Source organism: Heterodontus francisci, chromosome 8 (genome assembly GCF_036365525.1).
Source record: "Heterodontus francisci isolate sHetFra1 chromosome 8, sHetFra1.hap1, whole genome shotgun sequence".
Lineage (NCBI taxonomy): Eukaryota > Metazoa > Chordata > Chondrichthyes > Heterodontiformes > Heterodontidae > Heterodontus > Heterodontus francisci.
The window spans coordinates 90,203,524-90,230,907 of NC_090378.1; the positions used below are offsets into that span (position 1 = coordinate 90,203,524).

Genomic DNA, 27,384 nt, shown 5'->3' on the forward strand with positions numbered 1-27,384 from the left:
AGTTCTTGCAAACAACCGTGCTGCAGTTGGCTGCCACGTGACCAGATTTACTACAGGTCCTGAGATTTAATAGACCTTTGGATGATGGCCAACCTCCCGTAATTTCTCCTTTTACACCACTAGCGCCCTATGTAGGGGTTGTCTAATGAGGAAAGGTTGAGCAGGTTGGCCTGATACTCATTGAGGTTTGAAGAATGTGCGGTGATCCTATTGAAACATATAAGATTCTGCGAGGCTTGACAGGATAGGTGCTGAGAGGATGTTTCCCCTCATGGGGGAATCTGGAACTAAGGGGCATGGTTTCAGAATAAGGAATCACCATTTAGCACAGAGATGAGAAAGAATTTCTTCTCTCAAAGTGTTGTGAATCTTTGGGATTCTCTGCCCCAGAGAGCTCTGGAGGCTGAGACATTAGATATATTCAAGGCTGAGATAGACAGATTTTTGATCTATACGGGAGTCAAGGGTTATGGGGAGCAGGCAGGAAAGTGGAGTTGAGGCCAAGATCAGATCAGATCAGATCTTACTGAATGGAGGCATGAGGGGCCATATGGCGTACTCCTGCTCCTATTTGTTACATTTTTATTTTCTTAAGTAGGTTACATCAAAGCGATATTCATGATGTTGTTCACACAAACATAATACAATGCAAACATTAATAACATGATGGCAGCTAATCAAAAGACAAATCAAAACATCTGCTTTCAATTTACCGAGGTACATCAAAGCAAGTGAAGAGTGGTGAAATCACATTTACAAAGCCTAATTATTTTAGGATTCAGTGCTGTATCCCTACACACTGTGCAGCTTTCTGCCATTAGGAGTGTATTATAAAGCATGGAAACAAATCAAAGGCTGATATTGCTTAGTACCAATCCATGTAACTATTAAAACAACTGAAAGTGGAATAGGTCGAAAAGGAAAATATATTCGAATTAAGAAGTGATTTCAATGTTTTACTTACATTTTAGTAATTGTGTTTAGAACACTCAACATCGGATGAATCTTTTGGATTACTGTCATAATTTAGAATATTCCTAGATCAAGTGAGAAAGTAAAAACTATCTGTGAAAATCCAGAATCATTATGGAGTACTGTAGGAAATGAAATATTCCATGTTGACCTGAGAATCCTGACACTTTAAAGGGTTTGCCTTACCTCATTATTGCAAGTAAGGATATTCTAAAGAAGTCCAGATTATAAAATAACACCACTTAAGAAAATTACTTGTGTAATATAGAATCATAGCAAGCGTATGGCACAGAAAGAGGCCACTTGGCCTATCGTGTCTGCGTCAGCCGGAAAAAATGGAGCCACCCAGCCTAATCCCACTTTCCAGCATTTGGTCAGTAGCCCTGCAGGTTATCGCACTTCAGGTTTACATCCAGGCATCTTTTAAATGAAATTAGGTTTTTCTGCCTCTACCACCCTTTCAGGCAGTCAGTTCCAGATCCCCCACCACCCTCTGGTTGAAAAATGTTTCCTCATCTCCTCTATAATCCTTTTACCAATTACTTTAAATCTATGCCCCCTAGTCACTGGCCACTTCTGCTAAAGTAAATAGGCCCTTCCCATCCACTCTATCCAGGCCCCTCACAATTTTGTACATCTCAATCAAATCTTTCCTCAGTATCCTCTGTTCCAAGGAGAACAACTCCAGCCTATCCAGTCTTTCCTCATAGCTGCAATTTTCCAGTCCTGACAACATTCTTGTAGATTACTTCTGTACCCTCTCTAGTGCAATTACATTCTTTCTGTAATGAGGTGACCAGAACTGCACACAAGTTGTGGTCTGACTAATGTTTTATATAGTTCCAGCATGACCTCCCTACTCCTATATTCTGTGCCTCGGCTAATAAAGGAAAGGATTCCAAATGCCTTCTTAACCACCTTATTGACCTATCCGGCTACCTTCAGGGATCTGTGGACATTCACTCCAAGGCCCCTCACTTCCTCTACGTCTCTCAGTATCCTCCCATTAATCGTGTATTCCTTTGCCTTGTTTGACCTCCCTAAATGCATCACTTCACACTTCTCTGGGTTAAATTCCATTTGCTACTTTTCTACCCATCTGACCAGTCCATTGATATCTTCCTGCACTCTACAGATTCCCTCCACTCTATCAACCACGCAGCCAATTTGTTGTGTGCAAACTTCTTGATCATTCCTCCTACATTTACGTTAATATATACTACAAAAAGCAGGGGACCTAGTACTGATCCCTGCAGAACCCCACTGGAAACAGCCTTCCTGTCATAAAAACACCCATCAATGATTACCCTTTGTTTCTTGCCACTGAGCCAATTTGTATCCATCTTGCTACATTCCCCTGGATTCCATGGTCTTTAAATTTTTGAACCAGTCGGTCATGTGGAACCTTGTCAAAAGCCTTGCTAAAATCCATGTAGATTGTTAACTGCACTACCTTCATCAATCCTCCTTGTACTTCCTCAAAAAATTCAATCAAGTTAGTCAGACACGACCTTCCCTTAACAAATCCATGCTGACAATCCTTGATTAATCTGTGCCTTTCTAAGTGACAGTTTATCCTGTCTCTCAGAATTGATTCCAATAATTTACCCACTACCAAAGTTAGACTGACTGGCCTGTAATTATTTGGTCTATCCCTTGCTCTCTTTTTAAACAAAGGTACCTCCAGTCCTCTGGCACCATACCTGTGTGTTCTGAACATTCTCATTGTTCTGATATGGTGAAGTCTGCACCACAGCACTGGTGGATAGTTTTCATAGCACTGGCAGCTGAGGGTATTATAGAACTGATTCATGCAATGTAAATACAGCAGCAGATTTTTCTGGTGGCTTAATGCTCAATTCTATGTTCGGAAAGTGTCTGATAAATCCTATCACTTTTCCAATACTTGTTGACTGCCATTGACCCAATGGTGTCAGAAAGATAATGATTTGAAGAATAATTGGAAGCTTCCTACTCAAGAGTTTATTTGGAAATGTTGGCAATGTTTGGAAATGGTGCAAAATGACTGCTGTGAAGTTTGCTTGGCTACACTTGGAAAGTAATGAGATATTTAAAGATGGCATGACACAGTAAGCCTTGGATCAATTCCACCTGTCTGTAGGCAGAGCCTTATGACATAGGACCAGAATTGTATGAGTGTGAATTTCAAGAGGACTCTGTCTCTCTTAGGCTTTGGGTAGCAGTCATGACACAGCAGCCTGCAACTTTCTGAGGACAGAGACTTCTGTTCTTCCTTCACATTCCAGCATCTTACAGAATAAGAGTTCAAAAGATATTCTTTCACAAACAAAAGTAATTGAGTGAAGCAAAATTGTGTTAATGTAGATTCTATTAAAATTGAACAATAAATAATATTTGCATTGAAAAATGTATACTCAAAAGTATCTTTTCAATATAGGACTAATACCTTTAAACAGAACTCATGTTCCAATTTCAGTCTTCATCTGACAAAGGAAACATATTTTGTGGGGACTAGAAACACAAATAATTTCTCTATCCTCATTGCAGAAGAACGGGGAAAGATCAGGGGAGTGGGACTAACTCGATAGCTCTTGCAAAGAGCTGGCAAAGGCAAGATGAGCCAAATGGCCTCTTTCTGTGCTGTATGATTCTATGATTCCTACAAACCACTACTATGATGGTAGATTTAAAATTAACAGCCAGCAGCCTGCTAGAAGGAGATGCAATAGAAGGTGAGGAAGGTGATGGAATCATCTCTGTTCTCACAGTGTTAGCATTAAAGTACGATTTGCTCAGCTTTAGTTCCTCATTTCACAATTGAAGTGCTTTTTTCTAACCAAGAAGCAACAATCAAATGGTATAGTGAAAGATTGAGTGTTGAGGAAAATTGGCCATTGACTGTAGTTCATAAAACTACGTAAAGGTTGAGTTGATCAAAGTTCAAAGTAGTTTTTAATGAGGCATAATTGATTCCAGGAGATAATACTTAAACCAGCGAGACTGATAAAAACTAAACACAGAAGTTTTCATCATCATTCATGCTCCAAAGCTATGCTGACATAAAATTCTTGGATACTTGGATTATGCTGTGGTTGATGAATATGACAGAAAAAATGATTTATTTATTTGCTATTTCAGAAACTTTAAAAAGCAGCCAACTAAAACTGCAGCATTTGGGACTTAACACTTTGAGTAGCAAATTGGAGTAGTCTGCCTTTAGGCACCTTTCTTCAGATCACAACAAATGAAGAAGTAATGTTAAAGCCTGTCAGAATAGGCATTAAATGGACATCACACGAGATAAATGGAATAGCTTCTAAAGGGCTCAATAATCCAATCAGCCTAGAAGGAGTTGGAATCAGTGATAAGGGTACAGAGTTTATGGCAAGGACCAAGGTAATGGATTCAGTCTTCAGAATGTGTAGCTGGAAGAAATTGTGCCTCATGCAAGATGAGGGGCTGGATTTTGCTCCCAGCCTGACGTTGGGTTCCATGGCAGGAGGGCCTGAGAATCGGAGCGGCAGCAGCTGCCACAGAACCTGACGCCGGGATTGTCGGGCACGATCTTTGATTTAAAAAGATGGGAGGATCTAAAACTTTGATTTAAAAAGACGGGAGGATCGTTCTGGGGGGGCACGAAAAGGCAGAGGCGGGTTCCCCCCGCCTTTTCGGCTCGGTGCCGGGAGCCCAGCCTTTTGAACAAAATCCAGTTCTATGAATGAATAGAATACAGCTTTCACAATGAGATTCAATTATTTCTTATCATTCATTGTAGCATAGTAAAAATAAATTATGCAATTTTACATGGGTTTAACTTGCTTTGCAAGTCAACAAGCACTAAACTGACTGGTACAAATCTTTAGAAAGCAAGACGTTATTATCCAACTCTAATTATTCCAGACTCAAACTGTAGATTGCCTCTCAGAGAGAGAAAGAGAGAGAGACAGACAGAGATGCTTGATCTTTGGCCTCTCCCTGAGCTGGTTATGTAATGGATTGGTCAGCCAAGCTGAAAATCAAATCTACCACCTTGAAAGAGGAATTTACTCCCTTGGTATGGGAGTCATAGCAACTGTTCAGCTAAACCTCCTGCAGGCATCTCAGTAATAAACCAATTCAACATAATGTCTCTCGGAGCTATTGGACGATTTCCTGGACTCAAACACGTCTAGTATGTGAGAAACACAACACTGAAGTGGCTGGTAATCCAGCTAATTTATGGTAAACAATATCCCAGGTATCTTGTGTTTCTCCCTGGGAATTAATCTTTTATAGCAATATTGAATTATAAATTAAACCAAAGTCCATTCTAATTCAGAAGGGATAGGTAGAAGATTTCAGTGTTATTGGTATTAGATGTATCTTTTGTGAAGTGTTTGTACATAAATGGATGTGCTAAGAGTTCCACTTGTAAGTTGCAGCTTGAGTTTGTTCCTGCCACTGTATGCAATGCATTATAAGCATTTGAAGAACTGTAGGGTAGTCTGAGTTCTTTGCTTGAAACAGCAGCCAATTTTGAAACGAGTGTGACATTATCTAAATAGAGTTGAGCTAATTGTGGTCTAATTGAATGTAGGAACATGCTTGAGGGACTGAATGGCCTATTCATGTTTCTATGCATGAGGATCACTTTATGGCATGTTTACTGTGCCCCTCTACTTAAGATAAGATACTAGGTGTAGCTTTAAATTACAAGGTGTTTCCATGTTGACAAAATTTGTCACCTACTTCCAAATCTTGTAGGTGGTTGAGGCTGCATTAACCCTTTGCACTGTCTCATCTTAGGCATTCTGTAATGATTTCTTGTGGGCCAAACAAGGCAACCGTCCTTCCTCCCACAACTTGGAACAGCAGCTACACAACTGTATCAGTGAATCATGATGTTCTGTCATGATGTTGCTTCATTAGATCACAACACAAGCTATTTTGACTGTATCAGGCAAAAGCCACCCTTCATATTGAAATTTAATTATTTGCAATATTACAAATTCTACCACAGATCTGTGAGTGCTACAAGAGCAGGTCAGAGGCCGGGAATTCTGAAGCGGGTAACACATCTCCTGACTCCCCAAAGCCTTTCCACCATCTACAAGGCACAAGTCAGGAGTGTGATGGAATACTCTCCACTTGCCTGGATAAGTGCAGCTCCAACAATATTCAGGAAGCTCGACACCATCCAGGACAGAGCAGTCCATGTAATCGGCACTCCATCTACCAACTTAAACATTCGCTCCCTCTATGTTATGACCCGGTGAGAAAGGGGTCTCGGGTTCCCTCTCAGCCATCACCTGGTATTACCGTAACAGGGTTTAATTATAAACACACTGTGTTTTTATCTCCCCCTTAGTGAATCCTCATTCACTGCTTTCCAATTATCAGGCAAAGAAACCAACCAAACAGGTTTTCTTAGGTTTAAAGAAGAAAGGTTGAACTTTATTAAACTTAAACTCTAATTCGGTTAACGCCTACAAATATGCGACGCACCCACGCTAGCATGCATACGTAATACGCTTATGCAGATAGACACAAAAAAGAGCAAAAGAAATAAAGTGGAAAAGTTTGAGGCAATATCTGAAGATGGTTTTGGTTACTGTTCTTCAAGCTTGCTGTGGGGTCCTTGATTGTAGGTAGGTCTTGCTTTTCATTGGGGCCCAGTATTCTTCTTAAACCATGTTTGATGTAGGAACCTTTTCTCTCTTGAGGTTCACATGTCTTCAGCGGGTCCAGAGGCTTGTGAGAAAGAGATGGGAGCAGACAGGAGAGGTCTTCCTGGTCCAGGAGCAAACAGTCTTTCTGAGTTCAAAATCTCTGTGGCTAGTTCAAAACAAAACCCTGGACCAGCCAGTTAGTCATGTGACCAGCTGTTTAACCAGTCCTGGCTTTTGTGGATTATATAACCTTAGCAGTCTCTGGAATGCTCTTCCTTACACCTTCAATGTCTGGTGATCAAAATCCATTGTGGGTTAAGTGGACCAGGGAATAGCCCTTTGTCTCCACAAGCACTGTCTGTTAGTATGCCAAGTGTCTGGTGATTTTTTAACATCCTTTCTTCACTCCAGCAACAGTTTAAAATCAATGTTCAAAATGACAAAATGCCTCATTCCTGGCAGGTGGGGGCCTGCATGACACGCTACCACCAATGCACAGTGGCAGCAGTGTGTACCATCTACAAGATGCAATGCAGCAACTCACCAAGGTTCCTTTGACAACACCTTTCAAACCTATGACCATGACCATCTAGAAGGACAAGGGCCGTAGATGCATGGGAATATTACCACCTGCAAGTTTTCCGCCAAGCTACGCACCATCCCAACTTGGAACTATATCTTGTCACTGGATCAAAATCCTGGAATTCCTGAACAGCACTGTGGGTGTAGCAGCACCAAATAGACTGCAGCGGTTCAAGAAGGCAGCTCACCATCACCTTCTCAACCATAAGAGTACAGCAGAAATTAGAACCAGAGTAGGTAAAAATGGTAAAAAGTCAAAGCTTAAAGCTCTTTATCTGAATGCACGTAGCATTTGTAACAAGATAGATGAGCTAACGGCACAAATAGAAATAAATGAATATGATTTGATAGCAGGATGACCAGGACTGGAAACTTAATGTTCAAGGATATTCGACATTCTGGAAGAATAGGCAGAAAGGAAGAGGAGGTGGGGTAGCTTTGTTATTAAAGAAAGGAATCAGTGCAGTTGCGAGTAATGATATAGGTGTAATAGATTGTGATGTAGAATCAGTTTGGGTGGAAATAAGGAATAGCAAGGGAAAGAAATTACGGGTGGGAATGGTCTATAGGCCCCGATGAGTTGCCTCTCTGTAGGACAAAGTATTAGGAAATAATGGGGGCATGTAAGAAGGGCACTGCAATTGTCATGGATGATTTTAATCTGCGTATAGACTGAACAAATCAAATTGGTAACAGTAACATGGAAGACGAATTTGTAGGGTGCATCAGGGATTGTTTCTTAGAAAAATGTGTTGCAGAAACTTCCTGGGAACAGGCTATTTTAGATTTGGTAATGTGTAATGAGGTAGGATTAATAAAAGATCACGTAGTTAAGGATCCTCTAGGGGGGAGCGGTCATAACATGGTAGAATTTCAAATTCAGTTTGAGGGTGAGCAACTCAAACCAGTGTCTTCAACTTAAACAAGGGCAATTACAGAGGTATGAAGAAAGAGTTGTCTAAAGCGAGCTGGGAAAATAGACTAAAGGGAAAGTCAGTAGATGAGCAATGGCAGACTTTTAAGCAGATATTTCATAACGCTCAGCAAACATTTATTCCGGTCAGAAGGAAGGACTCGATGAGAACAATGAACCACCTGTGGATAAGAAAGGAAGTTAAGGAGAGTATCAAATCAAAAACAAAGGCGCACAAAGCAGCCGGAGGATTGGGAATTTTTTAGAAACCAGCAGCGGATGACTAAAAAACTAATAAAGAGGGAGAAAATTGATTCTGAGAGTAAATTGGCAAGAAATATAAAAACAGACAGTAAGAGTTTCTACGGATATATAAAAAGGAAGAGAGTAGCTAAAGTAAGTGTGGGACCCTTTGAGGATGAGACTGGGGAATTAATAACAGGGAACAAGGAAATGGCAGATAATTTAAACCAATATTTTGCATCGGTCTTCATGATGGAGGACACTATAAACATCCCAACAATAATAGATGAGCAAGGTGTAAATGGGAGGGAGGAATCTGTAACACTCTCTATCATGAGGGAAAAGGTGCTTGACAAGCTGATGGGGCTAAAGGCAGACGAGTCACCAGGACCCGATGGCCTGCATCCAAGGGTTTTAAAAGAAGTGTCTGCAGAGATAGTGGAGGCATTGGTCATAATAAACTAAAACTCACTGGATTCTGATAGGGTACCAGTGGATTGGAAAACTGCTAATGTGACACCCCTATTCAAGAAAGGAGGGAGACAGAAAGCAGGAAACTATAGACCAGTTAGCTTAAAATCTGTCATTGGGAAAATGCTAGAGTCCATTATTAAGGAAGAAATAGCAGGACATTTAGAAACACATAATGCAATCGAGCAGAGTCAACATGGTTTTATGAAAGGGAAATTATGTCTGACAAATTTGTTAGAGTTCTTTGAGGATATAACTAGCAGAGTGTATTTGGATTTTCAGAAGGCATTCGATAAGGTGCCACATAAAAGGTTATTGCACAAAATAAGAGCTCAGGGTATTGGGGGTAATGTGTTGGCATGGATGGAAGATTGGCTAACACACAGAAGGCAGAGAGTCAGGATTAATGGGTATTTTTCAGTTTGGAAAGCCGTAACTAGTGGGGTGCCACAAGAATCGGTCCTAGGGCCTCAACTATTTACTATCTATATTAATGACTTGGAGGAAGGGACAGAGTGTAGTGTATCCAAATTTGCTGACGATACAAAAATAGGTGGGAAGGCATTTTATGATGAGGACACAAAGAATTGAAACATATAAGATTCTAATGGGGCTTGACAGGGTAGATGTTGAGAATATGTTTCCACTGGTGGGGAATCTCGAACTAGGAGCCATAGTTACAGAATAAGGGGGTCACACATTTAAAACTGAGATGCGAAGGAATTTCTTCTCTCAGAGGGTGGTGAATCTCTGGAATTCTCTACCTCAGAGAGTTGTGGAGGCTAGGTCAATAGATGTATTAAAGGAGGAGGTAGATAGATTTTTGAAATCTCGGGGAGTAGAGGGTTCTGTGGAGCAGGCCTGAAAGAGGAGTTGAAGCCTGGGACTGATCAGCCATGATTTTATTGAATGGCGGGGCAGGCTTGAAGGGCTGAATGGCCTACTCCTGCTCCTATTTCTTATGTTCTTATGTTCTCAAGGGCAATTAGGGATGGGCAACAAATGCTGGCCTTGCCAGTGATGCTCACATCCCATGAAAGAATTAAAAAATATATTTTTATTGTCTCTTAATACATTATGAAACAAATTCCAAGAATCTGAAATTTGGTTGCATATTTTTTGTTCATTCACAGAGTACAAGTTGAATTTTATGTGAATGAAAATACATTCAAAGAGCGTCTCAAGCTGTTTTTCATCAAAAACCAAAGGTCAAGTAAGTACCTTCTATGATTACTATCATTTCTACAACTATCTTGAAAAAAATTAACCCATAAGTAGATTTTTGCTCAAGAAAGGAGGAAAAGGAACTTTGGGAGTTGCAGTAACCTATCGTCTCCAGAGTATTCTTCAGTTGCTATGAACATTGACTTTAACATTTTTAGTTTTCCCTCTCCAAGATCTTGCTATTTAATTCTTCCATTTCAGGTTGGCAAACTATATCTAATGTGGGGCCACAGGGATCAGTGCTGGAGCCTCAACTATTTATCATCTTTATTAATAACTTGAATGAAGGGACTGAGTATATTGTAGCCAAATTTTCTGATGATAAAATGATAGGCAGGAAAGCAAGTTGTGAGCAGAACAAGAAGAAACTGCAAAGATATAGATAGGTTAAGGGAATTGGCAAAAATTTGGCAGATGTAGTAAAATGTGGGAAAATGTGAGGTTATCCACTTTAGTAGGAAGAATAGAAAAGTAAAATATTATCTAAATGGAGCGAGACTACAGAATGCTGGGTGTCTTTATACATGGAACCCACAAAGTTAACATGCAGGTACAGCAAGTAATTAGGAATGCAAATGGAATATTGACCTTTATTGCAAAGGGGATGTAGTATAAAAGTAGGGAAGTCTTGCTACAGCTGTACAAGGCATTGGTGAGGTCCCACCTGGAGTACTGCGTACAGTTTTGGTCTCCTTATTAAAGGAGAGATATACTCGCATTGGAGGCACTTCAAAGAAGGTTCACTCAGTTGATTCCTGGGATGTAGGGGTTGTCTTATGAGGAAAGGTTGAGCAGGTTGGCCTAAAACTCATTGGAGTTTAGAAGAATGAGAGGTGACCTTATTGAAACATATAAGATTCTGAGGGGCTTAACAGGGTAGATGCTGAGAGGATGTTTCCCTTCGTGAAGGAATCTAGAACTCGGGAGCAGAGTTTCAGAAGAAGTGGTCACCCATTTAAGATGGAGATGAGGAGGAATTTCTTCTCTCAGAGGGTTATGAATCTTTGGAATTCTCTTCCCCTGAGAGCAGTGGAGGCTGAGTCATTGAATATATTCAAGGCTAAGAGAGATAGATTTTTGAACTATATGGGAGTTAAAGGTTATGGGAAACTGGCAAGAAAGTGGAGTTAAGGAGAAGATCTGATCAGCTGTGATCTTATTGAATGGCAGAGCAGGCCCGAGGTGCCATATGGTGTACTGCTGCTCATATTTCTCATGTCTTTCTGTTTCTTATGTTAATTTGCCTTCCATTTGGTTGAAATCTACTTACAGGCTATTAAAACATAATAGCTGCCTGATTTTAAATTACCTTACCCATTCAAAGTCTAGATCCTCATCATATGTTCTCCCTTAGTTCTATTTGTTTTGATCAATTCTATTTAGAGGCTATCTCTGCTTTGATGAAAGCTGCCACCTGAAATGTTGTTATCTTTTTATTCACATCTGCTGTGCATTTAAAATAGCTTTGTTTTTAATTTCAGATTTCCTGTACTTGAGATTGCTCTTTTTTATCCATTAAAACTTATTGAACTGTTCCATCATTGAGATAATTATGCTTTCCGGGTTAAAATAATGGTGCTACTACACTGCAGAGACCAGTATCAAGTAAAGTGCAATGCATAGCCAGCAAACATGAATTAGACTGCATCTCACAGTCCACTGAGAGATAGAGGAACTTTTTGTGCAAATACAAGCATGCCTACACAGGGCCCTAGTTATCAGCTGGCTGAATTTTCATGTTAGAAGATCCTCGATGGAAGGGTCTGCTTTTTTTTTTAACACTAATAACATTTAAATTGAGGTGATTTTATGCCAGTTACATTTTTGACCATTTGGGATTTGATCACCAGCCTGATTCCCAAATCATATTGTTGCTTTTGCAAACAATGCACATCTTAAATCACTTTGGAGAACAACATTAAAATGGAAATAATTGGCTACATCTGCATGTTTTTGTAATGTTGAAATAATGATCTTTTAGCTATTTCCTGATATATCTTTCATGGTGGGGGTGGGGGGGGAATATGTGTCTTTGTGATTTAAGAGGATAGTTTAATTTTGTTTTCAGGTTAATCATTTTTGAAGTGTTAATTTCATCACTCATCAATTTTAAAACTAAGGTGTTAGAAACTAATTATGTATTCTTTATTGTGTTGCATAGTATTACAACTTGGGCTTTACGTATTTTTATTCTTTAAAAATTTTTCACTACATTATTTTTCCTCCAGAAGGTAATCGCCACCCAGGCTTCTGAACAATGTCGCACAACCTGGGCTCTTGTGAGGAGGATGAGATAATCCTTGGTTACTTGTCTTCTGCTGTTTACCTGTCTGGCTTCTCTCTAAGGGGAAGTCACAACCTTTCAATAGGCCCTTTTCCTAAACCACACAAGTTACTTCAAAGCTGAATGTTGGTATTTAGATTTGAAGTTCTTCATACAGATTTATAGACACTAAAAACCTGCATATGACATTAAGGGCATTGGCTTCAAGTAGCCTAACTTGTATATTCAAAAACATTAAGTTAGATTAAGACAAGTTCAGCCCTTGACAATCTTTATTCAATATGTTTTTATCTTTGGGAAGATGATTGAAAAGTATTTTTGTTTTTGAATGTTTACTTAGAACTTTTCCTTGTCTCATATTTTGATCCATATTAAATATTACTGGTTATGTGATTAAAAGGTTAAAACAGAGCAATTCATTTCTTTTTGGTTATCTTAGGCTATCAATGTATTTAAATGTAAATTTTTAATGTAAAATATCTATGAAAACTGTGTCTGTGTAAGATACTGTAAGTGTTCATTTAGTCATATAGTTTAATCAACTTCTCATGGTCAGAATATTGAATTTTGAGTTTAGTTTTAGTCTATGAATTGGAACAAAAATAATTACTGCAATTAAAATGTGAGATTTTGTTTTGAATCATTTCAGGCCTGAGAATACGCCTGTTCAACTTTTCTCTCAAGCTACTGAGCTGCTTATTGTACATTATTCGTGTATTACTTGATGATCCCAGAGAAAGAAATGGATGGTAAGTACAAAAATAAAACTTTATTCTAACTCAGATAGGTATTTTATTACAAAGCAGTTTAAAAACTACACTAAGTAGAACACCATAATTATGGACATTTTTTGCGCAGTAAACCAAAACCCATCTTATGATTATAATACTGCCCTAGGGAATACTGGTTTCATTAAGATTCTACAACATGTTCTGAAGTGTAAGCAACCCATATTTGATACATATGAGACATATGAGGGCTAATTGTACAAGATCAGGCTCCTGGCATAGAGCTTTGTGGCTGGTAATGTATATCAGGAAATTGCAGGCACGCGTCAGATCATTTTCTGTTCGTGGTCATGAGAACATCTCAGGGAAAGGCTTTCCACCAAGGAACACCATTTGTGCAATCAACCACAGGTACCATAATGTTATTGAATTAGGAACTTTCTACATCGATTCAACAATCTCTTGTCCCCATTAGTCTATAATCATTTTGTACTGTGTTTTGACAGCATATTACTTGTTTGCCATTTTATTTCCTTTTTTGTTTCCTGGGTATGTGTTCTTATTGATTTCAGTTCTCTCGCATTCACTGAGTAAGAATTTATGTATTTTTTTCATAAATTCAATGAATCTTTAGTTTGGACCAAAAGATATCTACAAAATAATCAGATTTACAACATCCTACTATTATAGATTGCATATGTAATGAGGAAGAATGAAACATTGGTTTTATCTTTGTATATTTTCCATTTCCATCTCCAACTCTCATGTTACATAATCGTTTTGAATACCATCAAAAATGAGGATTGTCGGAACTGGTAAATACTTTGTTTAGTCAATCAATCCATCATGCTTCATTTGAGAACTTATTGTAACTTCGGAAAAATTAGTGATCCGATGTTCAGTGTGTCACTGATAATTTCAAATAAAATAATCATTGTGGATGTGTTTCTAATCGCCAAAGAGTAAGTTAAAAAGGATCAATTTGATCGTTGCTTGACACGTACAGTAGTAAAGACATCCTTGAATTTTGTTAGTAGATGATGTGTTTGAATGATCATTTACAAAGAAAAAACATGTATTTCATACACCAGACTTAACCACTGTGCTATGTTTAGGTTACCTTTTGAAACCAAATAACTTCAATGTTGGTACTAATAGGTTCAATTTTCATTACTGTTCTTAAAATGATACAGTGTTCTTCTGTACAATGTGAGAACATATTGATCAGTCTTTTATCTTTCACCCCAATTTACTGTGAATATGGTATTTATTCCTTGTGACATAGCATTAGTTTTCATAACTTAAATGAAATGCAGTATCATTCCATACAAATTAATCAGCTTTATTTCCTTAAAGTTAGCCATTTGGCTTTTCTCAGACTTGACAATAACTGTTGGAAAACCAGAAAATGATTCAGAGATGCCAGAGGTGCAATTTCTTGTGAAAACAGTTTTAATTCTTGTTAAAGATAATATTTGGCTCTTCAAAACAGACATTCACATGCAAATCAGGATACTATAACATACAAAGGACCTCGATTCCCAGTTTTGGACTCATGTCTATCCAATTTCAGCAGCTTGCCAAATTGACATAATTGAATGGCCTATTGCCTGTCTCAGGTGTGTGTTCCAACTGCCTAACTTAGGCCCTTGGGAATGTAGCACGAGCCACACCATTGATGGGAAAGGGATGCTAAGAAATAACCTTCACCCCCCCCCCCCCCCCCCCCCAACCCCATCATCCCACTCAGTTTCCACCAGGTGGGAGGCTTCAAAATTTCCCCCAAAGCTAGGAGTGGTCAAGTGAAGGAATCAAAGTTATGTGGTTAGTCTATGATCTCCCACAGAGCTGGAAACCAAGCAACACATAGCAATTACGTATTTTGTACCAGGTGAAAGAAACACAGTCATTTCCTCACCAGTAGCTATAGTTGGATCTGATGTCAGTAGACGCAGCTGCAACAGAAAACCAGATTATACGCTTGGTTAGGACAAGGATGATCAGATATTGCATCCATAAATAGGGATGTGCACAAGTTTTTCCCTAAGAGGAAAGCCAACCAATACTGACTTTGCATCACGGCATGTGAAATCCCACTACAGTTGATATCAGTCTTTATATAGTTAAGGGAATGAAAATGTTGGTTCACTTAAAAAAAAAAACTCCTTGAGAACTGGTGCCCTGTGATTTTTATCTATTGACAGCCCATCACTTGAATAAGTATGACCATGAAAGCAGAAGTTGCACAATACAGCAAAACACATTACAAAGAAGATGATGTGCATACATAAAGTTAAATCTCACAGATTGGCCTGAAGTTATTATTTTATTTGTGTTTCTTTTAAAGCTGGGGCTGTTCCAATCAAAACCACAATCTCACCAACATTGACCGGTAAGCTTTTGAATATATTAAGTACCACTTTCAAACTGCAAAGAAAAAATGTATTTTAATGTTCAATTTATTATGCATATCAATTGATAGAAATTATGGTCTGTGAATGCAATTTTTTTTAAATGACAGTGAACAGATAATGGGGATTATTTTCCTGGGGCCAAGATCCAGAGGACACCTATTCCCTAATGACAAGGGTAAGGTAAAAGTTGCAAACCCCATGATGATGGGTCTCCAGGCCCTGGAATTTCTGGGGTTTTCCCAAAAGAGTGGACCTGGATCTGTACTTGCAATTAATGGACGCAGAACTACCCATGGTAAAGGGGTAGGAAAGAGCATATTTGGCCCTCCGACCTTAATTTCCTGTGCAAATAATGCCCATTTCCAGTGAGGCTTTAAGGAGCCCACAGTGAGCCTGTGACTGACCCCCAGGATTACCAACCTTGGATAGAGGCATTCCTAGAAGTTAACCAGTGATGTTTGGATCAGGTGACATCTGCAAATCTCATTGCGCTTAGACTATGAAGGTTGGGTCCCATGTAATTCAACATCCTTGCTCGTTGTTTTGCACCAGCAGCTATTATGCGAGAAGTTCAGAGATTCAGGAGACCACCAGGTACAGAGGAAACAGAAGGTTGGGAGGGATTTTCAGGGGGGAAACCAGAGATGGGAGGTACTTTGATTCTGCCAGTAACTAACGGTAACTCACTGAAGTTGCACCGATAACAAATAATAATACTAGTAACACTTGGATTCCACTCAAAGCAACCGACAGTAATATAATATCTCACTGATACTCTCATCAGGCACATTATCCTAAATGCAGCTCAGCACTAACATTTCTAAACCACTCCCTGCTCACCCTCTTCTAACCCAGCTCTGCACCTCTACTTGCTCTGTCCCTCTTTCACTTGCTCTCTGATGTCAGCAAGCTGGAAGCTTCTCTGCGATGGAAGGCAGTAACATCACGGAGTGGACGTGGGTGGACGGAGGGTGCACGGAGGGGTGGTGCTGCCGAAGCAAGAAATTTAAATGACATTGTTCTCTCAGGCTGCTAGCAGCAGTACTTGGGAGATTTGTGCCCCATTCGGAAGAGAGCTGGACAATCTGTGGAGGGTGGGGTGGGTGGTGTTGGCAACAGGCAGAAGGTTTTGGTAGCTCAAACTGTAAATGCTGCATTTTTATTGCTGGTATCCAGCTGATTGAACTGGAGTCAGAAGGTTCTGAGACCAGTAACCAGTTCTGTAGTTGCAGTTTGCAACCCCAACACCACCCCTACACACTTTGGCCTGATATTTACTGGTGCTGGATTTTCAAGTTGGGGAAAGGTGTTCTGTCCTACTTGCCCCGAACACTTACTTCCACAGCATGCGTGTTTTTTAGCAAGTTCCTCACCCCACTCTGCATGATTGACAGGGTTGGCTCCCTGTCCGGTAGAGAACACTGGAGAAGAGGCTGCAGTTGAGGAGCAGATAGATTTCCCATTCCTCGAGGTAGATGATGTGGTGGGGTGAGTGGGTGAGGGGTTATGATTGCTTGGAGTCAGAAAGAGATTGGGAGCAGCAATGGGTCGGGGTATTGGTGATCGAGGGGGAATTTGGAGATCGCTGGGGATTTGGATTGTGGGGGAGATTGATGATCATGGTGGGGAAGCAGGTTTGCTTGGGGAGGCCGGAAGGATGCATTCTGGCCTTCTGGCCCACAAGCAGTGCTGGAAAACCAACTACCTCTTTCATGTAGCAGTCCTGGCTTCCCTTTAGCTGCTGGGTTTCTGGAGGCACCAGAAATGCGATGGCCGGCATTAAAGCTGGAAGAGACAGAAACTTTGAGGGATGGAACCTCATTAAAATATTTAAATGAGTCATCTGCCTTCCGGGAGCAGATTTATCGCCTGTCCCTGTCCCGCCTCCATTAAAACTGGAAGTGGGTGAATTTGAGGCAGGTTACATTTGGGTTTGAGATTTTTAAAATTTTAAGATTCCATCCATCCAAACCAAATGCACCCAAATTTTAGGATTAAAATTCCCCATTTATTTTTTGTGCAAGGTCTTACCATGGGGCAAGCTTCTAATGGCATGCACCTGGGCAACTTAAGGAGTAAGCAAACAAATTCAGGTGCACTTGGCTTAAACAGGCCTAGAGCACTTACGAGTATGCTGCTATTGCCTTATGCATGAATGCAGGGCTCATGCACAAATCAATCTCTACCTTCAACCTAGATTGTGAAGGATGTTCCCATTAATGCTTAGCATCTTCTGTTCTCCATAGCTGAATGGTTTAATTTGTTTTCAGCTCATTAAATCTGATATTGAAAATAATAGTTACTCAAACATCAGGAATTGGTTTACTGTATTATTAATCATACACTAAAATAAACACCTAAAACTAAATTTTACACCAAAATATAAAGCCGTTTATTTTCTTCTTATTGCACCACTTACTGTTTTTGTCCATTTTAAATTTAATTTTAGACTGGGTATTCTGGTCCAGCTGGCTGTGTGGCATTAACAGGAACTCTGGCAGCGTGGGTGGCAAAGGAACATATATGCTGTTATGAGAGAAGGTATCAGGTTCCAAGGCCTCTCTCCTAGGATTGTGCTTCAGCACTCCTCCAGCTCTGTGTGAGACTGTTTGGAAGCCCTTGCCAATACGAACCCAAAAGTCAAGATGGCATCTTCCTGAGCTTCCAATTAGCTGCCATGGAAGCTATCAGCAGAGGCTCCAGACGTCATGGAACTGACCATGTTGGGCAGAATGGTCTCCATGCTCTGGTCAAAGCTCTGCACAAGTTGGAGCTGGACCTCTGAATGCTCTGCAAAATTGTGTGCATGCTCACTGTCCAGTACACTTAGCATTTTCTGGATTTACCCATTAATGTTTTTTGGTAGCCTTGGCCCGCTAAGTCAAAATCTGATTTCTCTGCAGCAGAGCTAGTATGCAATGTCACCCTCAGGCAAGTTGGCATCTATGTGTCCTATTGCCCTTTCTTAGCTCCTGCACACTTGTGATCAGTGATCCACCATATAAAGACCTTTTCTAATGTAACCTCTAAAGAAAATGTGGAGCCAGTCTCTGAGCTGGTGCATTGATTGTCGAAGTGTGGGATGGCAGTATTATGAGTAGTGAGGCTGAAGGTGTTGGAGGTCTGAGCAGAGAGTAGGAGAACAGGATTCTTGCTTTGACAACTCTGGTGAGATCACTGAATTTTTTGCAGCATTGCAGCCATGTCCTGTGTGCTAAGCTGTTGATGTTGACCTCTGCAACCTCTTCACACTGGTGGCACTGATGTTGCCTGGAGGGCTTGGGGTGGGGAGGAAGGGGGGGGGGGTGGGTGGTGGGTGGTGGGGGGAAGCGGAATTTCCTCCTTGTGTCCACCACTTGCACTAGAGCCTTCAAAGCAGCCTTTCTCTCCTTTTGGGTTTCTTCCACATTGTAGCAAGAGTGTACTTCGTCTTTGAGATACTGGCTGCTTTTAATTTATGATCAGAGATGCTGATTTCCAGCCCCCAGTTCCCACACCCAAATAGGCATGCAACTAGTAAATAGTGCAGGTAGCATGAGCTGCAGTTGTGAATCATTATAAATGCGATTCAGGGACTCTAAAAAGTAGTAAGTGAATTGTAATTCATGGTCCCTGGGTTTATGCTCACTGAATAAAGTCAAAAAGGGGCGGCGCAGTGGTTAGCACCGCAGCCTCACAGCTCCAGCGACCCGGGTTTAGTTCTGGGTACTGCCTGTGTGGAGTTTGCAAGTTCTGCTGTGACCCCGTGGGTTTTCACCGGGTGCTCCGGTTTCCTCCCACAGCCAAAGACTTGCAGGTGATAGGTAAATTGGCCATTGTAAATTGCCCCTAGTGTAGGTAGCTGGTAGGAGAATGGTGGGGATGTGGTAGGGAATATGGGATTAATGTAGGATTAGTATAAATTGGTGGTTGTTGGTCGGCACAGACTCAGTGGGCCGAAGGGCCTGTTTCAGTGCTGTATCTCTAAAATAAAAAAAATAAATAAACCTTTATTACAGGACTTTTCAGGATGTTTAATGGTGTTTTGTGGATCATATTCCATGATTTTGATCTTTTTCCATAAATACTTTGCATATTGTATATGCTCAAAGCAAGTGAATATGTACAACAAATACATTTGAAATACAAACTAATGTTGCCATTTTGATTTACCATCAGGTCTCCTATAATTTGGGTCGATAGAAGTCTTCCCTTGTGGGGTTTACAGGTAAGATATGGCCAGTTCAACAAAGATAACTTTTATATTATACATTAAGAAAACTATCAAATCGAAATAAAACTCGTACTAGCTGGAGTGCTGAAGTGAGATCTGAATGACAGGATGAACTGACTGGCAGAGCAATTTTCCCTCATTCCCACATTCTTACATCCTTGCCATGACTCTACAAGAAACTTAATGCATTATTTATTATGGGTAAGTAATCATTATAGTACACAAAATATATAAGACAGGTATCATGCCTACAAGCAACTTGCTTATTGCCTATTACCAGTGTTTCTTAAACTTATTGGAAACATAAATTCTCGCTGACCTTCTGTAGCATTGTGCCAACATTACATTGGTACTTGCAACAAATTTGCTCCTATCCATTCGCTTGCTCTTATATTTGACTGTTGTGCAGATAAGGTCAGACTTCACAGAAATTTGAATGCCAGCAGACAAATTTAATGCAGCTCTCTGTACTTCCTTTCTCTGACTTGTATGTGGCTACTCAAACAGATTCTTACTGTCTGGAGTTTGAAACTAATTTATGTTGTCTGCAAAAAAAAAAAATCAGGACATGTTTTTGTCCCTCAGTTAGCCATTTATTTTTGGTCTTGTTATTAGCCTGTGTTATGAACAATTGGGAAATGGCATGGGTGGTTCACACTTGCCACCTCCCAACTGACCACAGGTAGCGTTTTGTTTAATTTAGTGTTTCAGCCCCTGTGTTTTGTTGGTCAAATAAACAGACAGGGTTGAATTTTGTAGGCGTGCCGCACATCGCGGCGGCACACATTGAACTCGGCGGCCTTCAGACCCTGAAGCACCACTGCTGAGCCCCCGCAATATTTCACGCGGGGGCTCATTTAAATGTAGGGGGCGGAGCATCCACCCCTGATGACATCATTGGGGGTGGCAGTTCCGTCCTCAGTAATGATGTCCAGCACCATTGCGCAAGCACCGGCGCCATTTTTAAAGGGCTTCAAGCCCTTCAGTGCCATTTAAATGTTTGAAAAGACAGGGTTGTGAAAAAGATGAAATAACATTTTCTTAGCATTTCCAATCCCCTCCCCCTCCCACCCCCATGAATAATCTGTTGATTTTTTTTGTCCTATCCCTGCCAAAAAAATAAGTTTTCACTCACGACCTTACCCCCTGAATTTTATTCCCTTTGACCCTAAACCCCTTCCCACCAGCCCCACAACCAATAAAAAAGGTTTTTTGTGCTCCCCTCCACCCCGTCCTGATAATTTCACTCCTCCCCTACTCCCCACCAGTGTCATGCCTCGGAACTTCATATGGAGTTCTGAAGGCACGCGAATTGCGGCCGGCAGCTGTAAAATTGGCGTGAGATGGCCGCCAGGACCAAGTAAGTTAATTAGCATTTGTTTTTAATTAATTTTAATATTTAAATGAAGACCCCACCGCCAAGTGCCCGGGGTGGGGGGATTGGGGCTGCACCGAGGCCCTGCCGCTGCCGGTAAAATGCGGCGGGGCCTTCTCGTCGCAGTCGGCCTCTCCCGCAAGTATTTTACGGGTCCCCCATCACAACCGTCGAGGGGCTAGTAAGATTCAGCCCACAGTGACAGGTTTTCTTGTGAGTTTAAAACAGAAGATTAAATATTTATCAAACAATAATATCCCGAAATGTTTGCAATACCACCCACACACGCATTCAATCTCTCATGCACACTCAAGAAAAATAGAAGGTAAAGGGTTAGAGGCGTTAAGAGTTCAAGGTATAAAAGTGTACTGTTTTCAGGAAAAACCTGTGAGATCCTCTTAGAAGGTAATTTTTAAAGTTGAAGGCCTGTTTGCTGTTCGTCTTGTCCTTGCTGGGTGGTTGAAGTCTCGTGGCAGACAGTACTTCAATAAGGATGATGCTTATATCTCTTAGTTCATTTTCCACAGGTGGAGGAGTTGTTCAAAAGGAACTCTCTTACTTCTCTGCAGCAGTTGGTTGCTAATTCGTCTCAGCAGAGTTCAAATGTCTTAGATGGAATTGATTTCTCTCTCGCTCTCAGCCTTGTGCTGGAATTAAAGATGTCGCTGTCTCTCTCACAGCCTTTTGCTGGAATTAAAGATAGCATTTGATGTTCTTCCTGTGGCTGGAGATTTCAGACTGATGATCTTGATGTTCTGATGTTCTGAACTTGAATGACTAATGACTTCTTTTGTTCTCCAAAAAGGTTATCTTTAATGGTAAATTCATAAAGTGTCAGTTTTGATTATGTGACTTGAGACTTTTGGTTCATGAGAGGTTATAGAATGGCTTCTGATCTCAGTCCATTTTGATAAGATGAGGGATACTCACACCTTATTGTAGCAAGTGTAGCTGGAGACATAGGGCTGGATTTTAAGGAGCCCTCAAGGTCAGGATCCGTGCTGGGGAGGGGGTCTGAAATTGGCCCTGGGTGATGCCTGCCACGGACCTCAACGCTGGCAGGGCCCAGCCCAATCCTCAGCACTCTGGGGCGGCACAGTGGCGCAGTGGTTAGCACTGCAGCCTCACAGCTCCAGCCACCCGGGTCCGGTTCTGGGTACTGCCTGTGTGGAGTTTGCAAGTTCTCCCTGTGACTGCGTGGGTTTCCGCCGGGTGCTCCGATTTCCTCCCACAGCCAAAAACTTGCAGGTTGCTAGGTAAATTGGCCATTGTAAATTGCCCCTAGTTTAGGTAGGTGGTAGGAGAATTGAGGGAAGGTGGGGATGTGGTAGGGAATATGGGATTAATGTAGGATTAGTGTAAATGGGTGGTTGATGGTCGGCACAGCCTTGGTGGGCCGAAGAGCCTGTTTCAGTGCTGTGTCTCTCTATGACTCTACAGCACTATGGCAGCACCCCCCCCCATCCCCACCGCTCAGCGATGGAACCACAATCACCATATGCAAATGAATAATATTAATAGATTTGCATGTACTTACCCTTAATCTTGATGGCCCACCACAATCTTTGGACTGGTGGCTGGTACTCCTGGCTGTTCCTAGTGCTAGCTTCAACTTCTTTACCGAGTGTATTGCGCTAACTGCAGGTTAAACTGGCATTTCAGCTTAAGACTCCATCTTGGCCACCTCTTTACCTCTGTAACGCCTAAAGTATTTAGTGAAAATTGCTCCCTACCTGTTATTCCTAGTACCTCAAAATATAAGATATATCCTGTCAGCTATAGTACTGGAGTTCCAATGAGACTTAAAGCAGACACCACACTTAGGGGAACATACTGAGCACTGTGTATACGAAAACGGGGGAGGAGGTACGTTTATCAGTGTGGGGGGTGGGGGGGGTGGGGTGGTGGTGTCAAATAAATGTCATGGGTGTAGGGGTTAGTAGGAAGGGTTGTACTTTAATTTTATGCAGTTTGCGCAGGGAAGGTCAGATGTTACAGGTAAGCGTTTTCGACGGAAGGGCAAATAGTTAATTTAATTATTGTAGGGGGTCGAGAGAGGGGAAAGAGAAATGTATTTATTTAATTTTATTGAATCTGTCTTTAAATATTTAAATAAACCAGTAGGGCTGCAGCCCTTTAAAAATGGCGTCAGCGCCTGCGCACAAGCAGCTGATGCCATTGCCGGGGATGGACAGCTCGCCCCCTCCACGTTATTTGAGGGGGTTGGGGGGGCAGCCTGCCCTGGCTATTTAAATGAGCCGCTGCGCTTGAGATTGTGGTGGCTCTTTGGCATGTGGCCCGCACGGGTGGGTGGCCATTTTTGGAGCTCGCCGCTGAGCCATAGAATCTGTGAGTGTCTTTGTTTCAGCTCGTTTTGTCGATAGCTCACTTCCATGTGTGATGAGCTGTCTAATTTCAATGCAGGCGCGGTTAATGAGTTTTAGTTCTTAGCAGACATGGATGTGTATTTTAGTGGAGGAGATGGTATTTGTCATGTGACTGTGTTCTCCATCTTGTTGAAGGCAAAAATGTACCAGCCTTTTTAAATTGTTCTAATTTTTTTTATAACTCTTCAGTTTATTTTTGTATTTTCATCACTGCACTTCTCATGAGCGTGACACCTGTATAGCCGAACGTCGTGATTGCTGAGTTCCTGTCCGAAACCCTGTATGCAATTAATGAACTATCAGTCAATGGGGGTTATTTTGGCCAAAGGGTGAAAACAGGCACTAAATGGGTGTTTTTTTAATAATGTTGGAAAGTCCAGGTTTTGCACGCAGTTTTTGGGCTTATTGACTATCATTATTTGAATGCACCTACAGATGCTAACCAGAAGCGTGCAGGTTTAACACTCAGCTGTTGATTAGACACAATTTTCATGGAGCAGTATATGTGGGCTTCTTGCACTCACTTCTGCTGAAGGTGGGGTGTGCTCTATCTGGCACACAGAAGTAGGGTTGTGGTTGGCTCAGGGATTGAAGGAGAGGGTGCACAGGTTCTCTGAGGTGACACTCTAGGTCCCGGGTGGAGAAGTTCCAGAGGAGGAGGGATGTCCTGTACTCGCAAGGAGAAAGGACGCCACCTCACCCTTCTGTCCCTCTTTCCAGTAACAGCTCGTGCAGCTCTGCCTGGCCTCGTCCTCCTCCCATTCCTCTTCCAGACCATGGGGGACCCCTGGCAAAATGCCCATGAACAAATACCCCCTTTTTCTTGGTCACTCCTTTAAGGTGGAGTAGCACAGCACTCACTCTTCTTAAGTGAAGTCCTCAGAGAATTTCTGGAATAAATGTTGCTTGGGTGTTGTTGAAGACTTGACAGAATGTTGCAGAAAATCCCTTGATGTGCTTCAGAGGTCCTCTTCACAGCTCCTACAGCATTGAAATCATGAAATAGTGAGTATCCCTTTAAGTGGTAAGTAGCGCTTGAAATCAACATCAATGTCTTGCTTACTCCCAAACAGCTGGTCGCTGTTAGGAGAGGATGTTAGTTGAAGCGTCAGCTACCAAAATGCCGTGCAGTCCCTGCAGTCAGCACTAGCAGGCATTTTAAGTTGCAATCATCTGTTTAATAGACCTCTGGGTGGCTGTTCCTAGTGCTCGCTTTAACTTCTTTACCGAGTGTCTTGCGCTAACTGCAGGTTAAACTGGCATTTCAGCTTAAGACTCCATCTTGGCCACCTCTTTACCTCTGTAATGCCTAAAATATTTAGTGAAAATTGCTCCCTACCTGTTATTCCTAGTACCTCAAAATATAAGATATATCCTGTCAGCTATAGTACTGGAGTTCCAATGAGACTTAAAGCAGACACCACACGTAGGGGAACATACTGAGCACTGTGTATACGAAAAATACAACTTGACCTGTTGGCATCACCCTTCCCTTTTTCTGCTTGAAGAAGGAAAAACAAAACAAATATTCAATATTGCTTTTCAAATGTTAATTTCTTAGGAATTGTCAGGCAAACCCCCGCCTACCAAGACTGAGGCACACATTATTTCACCACATGAACATTAAAACTTAAAATTGCAAGCCCTGATCGGATAGACATTTCCATGGTAACAAACAATGTTGAAACAATGGAGACTCTGCAGTTGCTCCCCAATACACAGAAGTGGTCAGACTAGTTTTAGTCACATGGCTAGCTGGCTGGGGAAGATGGAAATTGAGCCTCCAACAAGGGATATGAAGAGACTGTTCCATATAAGGAACTAGTCACATGACTAACCTGCTGAGCACCCTGGGAGGTTTTTGAATTTGATCTCCCAAACAAAGGATTTGCCAGTTAGAATGCCGTGTGGTGTCCTGGAACTAAGAACACCTTCTGCCTGCCTATCTCTCAGGGAACTGAAACCATTGAAGACAGGTGAAAGTAAAAGAGAGAAAGGTTTGCCACGTGAACAAAGTTTTAAGATGATTATTGGGCCCCAACGAAACGCAAGAATATAACTTTCAGCAAGGACTACAGCAAGCTCAAGAAACAGTAACAACCGTTCTACTTATCTCTTCTTCTACTCTTTTCTGTCCCTATCTTGCATGTTTATATCACGTGTGCATGCTATTGTGACCGCATCATATATCTGCAGGCACGAACAATATTACAGTTAAGTTTAAGGTTTAAGAAATTTAATCTTTCTGCTTTAAACCAAAGAAAGCTTATTTGTGCTCAGTTATTTGCCTAATAATTGGAAACTGTGAACACGGATTTGCAAAAAAGGGGAGCTCAAAACACAGTGTGTTTAAAATTAAACCCTGTTAGAATAAGACTAGGTGAAGACAGTAAGAGACCTCCAAGACACATTGCTCACCTGGTCATAACAGAAATTGGTTGCTCGTCCAGGATCGTTTGTGTTACCGCACTAGAGGCCGTGAGGCACCCGTCTATGCCACTCCGGATTCGGGGATCTGAACCTGACTACCTTTCGATCGGCTGAGGGCAATGGAGGCCATCGCCCGTCCCTTCGGAACGGTGTTCGCCTGTCTCTTGGGACGACTGACCCATGTTCAACTGCGGTTCACATGGAACTCTTCTCCACCAGCTCTTAGAGCCAATCCTTATCCCGAAGATACGGATCTGATTTGCCAACTTCCCTTACCTACATTGTTCCAACATGCCAGAGGCTGTTCACCTTGGAGACCTGCTGCGGATATGGGTACAGCCTGGCGCGAGACTTACACCATCTCTCCCGAATTCTCAAGGGCCAGCGAAAACTCACCGGACGCCGCCGGAACCGCAGTGCTTTCCAAGGCAGGGGCCCCTCGCTCAGGGCGAACCCATTCCAGGGCGCTCTGCCCTTCACAAAGAAAAGAGAACTCTTCCCGGGGGTCCCGCTGGCTTCTGCAGGATCGTTTGCGTTACCGCACTGGACACAGCGAGGCACCCGTCTCAGCCAATTAGTGGGTGAACAATCCAACGCTTGGTGAATTCTGCTTCACAATGATAAGAGCCGATATAGAAGGATCAAAAAGCGACTTCGCTGTGAACGCTTGGCTGCCGCAAGCCAGTTATCCCTGTGGTATCCCTGAGGCCCTGCTTTCACGGTCTGTATTCATATTGAAAATCAATGTCAAGCGAGCTTTTACTCTTCTGCGCCACGGGAGGTTTCTGTCCTCCCTGAGCTTGCCTTAGGACACCTGCGTTACGGTGTGACAGGTGTACCACCCCAGTCAAACTCCCCACCTGCCACTGTCCCCAGAGTGGGTCGTGCCCGGCCGCCTGGGCACTTTCGACCAGAAGCGAAAGCCCCTTGGGGCTCGCCTCCCTGCCTCACTGGGTAAGTGAAAAAAACCGATAAGAGTAGTGGTATTTCATCAACGGCCGTGAGACCTCCTGGCTTGGAGAGCTACTCGCTTCAGTTGCAGACATGTTTGTATACAATCTCACACAACCAAAGAAAGCCTGTTTGTGCTCAGTTATTTGCCTGATAATTGGAAACTGTGAACACGGATTTACAAAAACGGGGAGCTCAAAACACAGTGTGTTTAAAATTAAACCCCGTTACAATAAGACCAGGTGAAGACAGCAAGAGACCCCCTAGACACGTTGCTCACCTGGTTGTAGCGTGAATGAATTTGTCTGGTGTTGATGGGACTTCATCAAGATACATTACTCTGGCCTCAGTGTTAATTCTAACAATATCATTACTACTGTGATGTTAGTCTGATATATCTTGATGCATGTTTTTACCAAACTAAATCATTATGGAATCACCATGGAGTTTAGCCAATTGAATTGAACACTAATATCTCAAAAGGGAAAAACCATGTGCTTATATAGTGCCTTTCAATTGCTGCCTTTCTGCCGTGCCTTTTACTTGGTCAGGAACAGGAGGGTGTGA

At 41.8% G+C, this 27,384-nt stretch overlaps 1 protein-coding gene across 4 annotated transcripts in view; it reads left to right on the forward strand.

Annotated features, from left to right (window-relative positions):
* The window catches only part of LOC137372567 (potassium channel subfamily T member 2), a 921,357-nt gene that overhangs the window by 274,897 nt on the left and 619,076 nt on the right, over positions 1 to 27,384 (forward strand). For 3 of the 4 annotated variants that reach the window (XM_068036496.1, XM_068036497.1, XM_068036498.1), the window contains exons 2-4: positions 9,945 to 10,024; positions 12,969 to 13,068; positions 19,620 to 19,668. In XM_068036496.1, coding sequence (XP_067892597.1) covers positions 9,945 to 10,024; positions 12,969 to 13,068; positions 19,620 to 19,668 — 229 coding nt within the window. Of the gene's footprint in view, positions 1 to 9,944; positions 10,025 to 12,968; positions 13,069 to 15,394; positions 15,440 to 19,619; positions 19,669 to 27,384 lie in introns of all 4 variants that reach the window. The other variant, XM_068036495.1, reaches the window with a different exon arrangement.